The sequence below is a fragment of the Cryptomeria japonica genome, chromosome 4, assembly GCF_030272615.1.
Source record: "Cryptomeria japonica chromosome 4, Sugi_1.0, whole genome shotgun sequence".
NCBI lineage: Eukaryota > Viridiplantae > Streptophyta > Pinopsida > Cupressales > Cupressaceae > Cryptomeria > Cryptomeria japonica.
This window is the reverse complement of record NC_081408.1, coordinates 227993580-227995535: the sequence shown is the minus strand read 5'-3', so window position 1 is coordinate 227995535 and position 1956 is coordinate 227993580. Positions and strand designations below refer to the sequence as shown.

Below are 1956 nucleotides of genomic sequence, written 5' to 3'. Positions count from 1 at the left end.
TTTCGAGGAAATCTACAACGTTGTCTTAAGCTTTCCCGCTTACTTCGAAGTTTCCATTTCGCGATTCATTCGAAGAATTCAGATATGGTATTTGTACACTAGCTATTTGGAGTCAATGAAAAGCTCGGAAAATCTTTGTAGGGTCGATACAATTAATGTGCCAGGAGAGATAAATACTCATTTCATTGTGCCTCTCATCGATTACACAGAAATCACAAAAGATGAAAGTAGTACCAGATGGATCTCCAATTTCATCTGTATCAGATTACCCACTTGACAACCCAGTTGAATAGGAAAATGTCCATGCTCTGCTAGAGTGCCAAGCTTATGAGCTGCCTCAAGAGATGGATCATCAAAATTGGTTTGACCAGTTTGAGGAATTTCCATCAACACCCAATATCCACAGTAGTCATCAATTCTATGTGCCGACAGCGGATGAACCTGAGATTGCCTTGTCATCAGAGGAAATAATTAAGGTGGTCGGCGCTCAGTACAATCTGAACTGCACTTTTGCTGTTCCTTCCCTTCCTAGGGAAGAGCAGAACGGGATTGAATTGGCTCATCTCCTTTTGGCCTCGGCAGAGATGGTTAGCAATCAGCAATATGAACAAGCCTCCAGGCTTCTAAGCCAATGCATGAAATTCTCTTCCCAGCTGGGGAACCCCATAGAGAGGCTCTGTTATTATTTTTTCGAGGCCCTCCAAGAGAGAATCGAACACCAGACCTGCAGTGTGCCCAATAAGGGGAAAGAAAAAATCCCTAATTTTGCCAGCAATTACAAAAGTTATTATGCAAAAGGTGAGTTTTATTCTGTACTCGCTGTGTGTACTACTGTACTTCCCTATGGCAAAATGATAGAATTCACGGCCGTCCAAGCTATCCTTGATGCCGTGGAGGATGAGAAAAGAATTCATGTCATTGATCTGGGAATTCGAACTGGGTGCCAATGGGCAGCATTGATTGGGTCTCTCTCTGTAAGAGTTTCTTCTTCTTCCATTGAGCATCTAAAGATCACAGCTGTTGGAGTGAATTCTGATGACCTAGAAGGCAGTGGAAGAAGGCTTACAGAGTTTGCTAAATCTATGGCCATTAGCTTTTCCTTTAGTTCAGTCAAGATCTCAAGTTTTGAGGATATTAACGAAGCTTTATTTGATATTGAAGTAGGAGAGTTCGTGGCGGTATATGCTCCAACTGTTTTCAGAACTTTGTTATATGACCCTACTCTTCTAGCAAATACTGTTAATGTTATCAAGAAATTAAATCCCGACATTCTGCTGAATTCGGAAATAGAAGGGCAGCATAATTCCCCCTATTTTGCTGATCGGTTCACTGAGGCGCTTATCTATTACAGCGCTTACTTTGACTGTTTGGAGGCTGTGCTGCCCGACCGAAAGGATTTAAGAAGGCTCAAGTATGAGGAAGCCTTTTGTGGGAGTCAAATAAGAAATATGATAGCCTGCGAGGGGGAGTACAGGAGGGTGAGACACGTTAGAATGGATGTGTGGAGGTCTTTCTTCAGGCGAGAGGGATTTAGAGAAAAGAAATTCAGCTATCTGGCTTGGTATCAGGCAAGATTATTGCTCAAGCAATATGTTAATGCAGAACGTTTTACTATTGAACCGAATGGATCTGCTATGAGCGTAGGGTGGAATGGAAGGCTGTTGCACACACTGTCTATATGGACCTGTAAGACAATGCACAAGGGTTACTAAGCGTTCAAGGGAAGCTTGGATCGTTATTGCAATGATGGTTATCTATGCTTTCTGTCTGTACAACAAATAAAACAGCATATAATACAGTAATGTCCAACTCTATTGATTTTTATTATATTTGCTATTCACTATTTTATGGTTACCATATTCCCAGAACTCTTAAGTTACTTAAGGTTTATCAGCTTCAAGCATCAGCAATCATTGCCGCGTTTTCTTAGTATTCTACAACTTTTAATTTTGTTTA

The 1956-nt window shown here is 41.1% G+C and overlaps 1 protein-coding gene across 1 annotated transcript; it reads left to right on the top strand.

Moving 5' to 3' along the window:
• Nucleotides 1–344: 344 nt before the first annotated feature.
• LOC131027297 (GRAS family protein RAM1-like) lies at nucleotides 345–1712 on the top strand. Its single transcript, XM_057957312.2, has one exon. It carries the CDS (start codon nucleotides 345–347, stop codon nucleotides 1710–1712), a length of 1368 nt encoding a protein of 455 aa, XP_057813295.2.
• The last annotated feature ends 244 nt before the right edge of the window (nucleotides 1713–1956 follow it).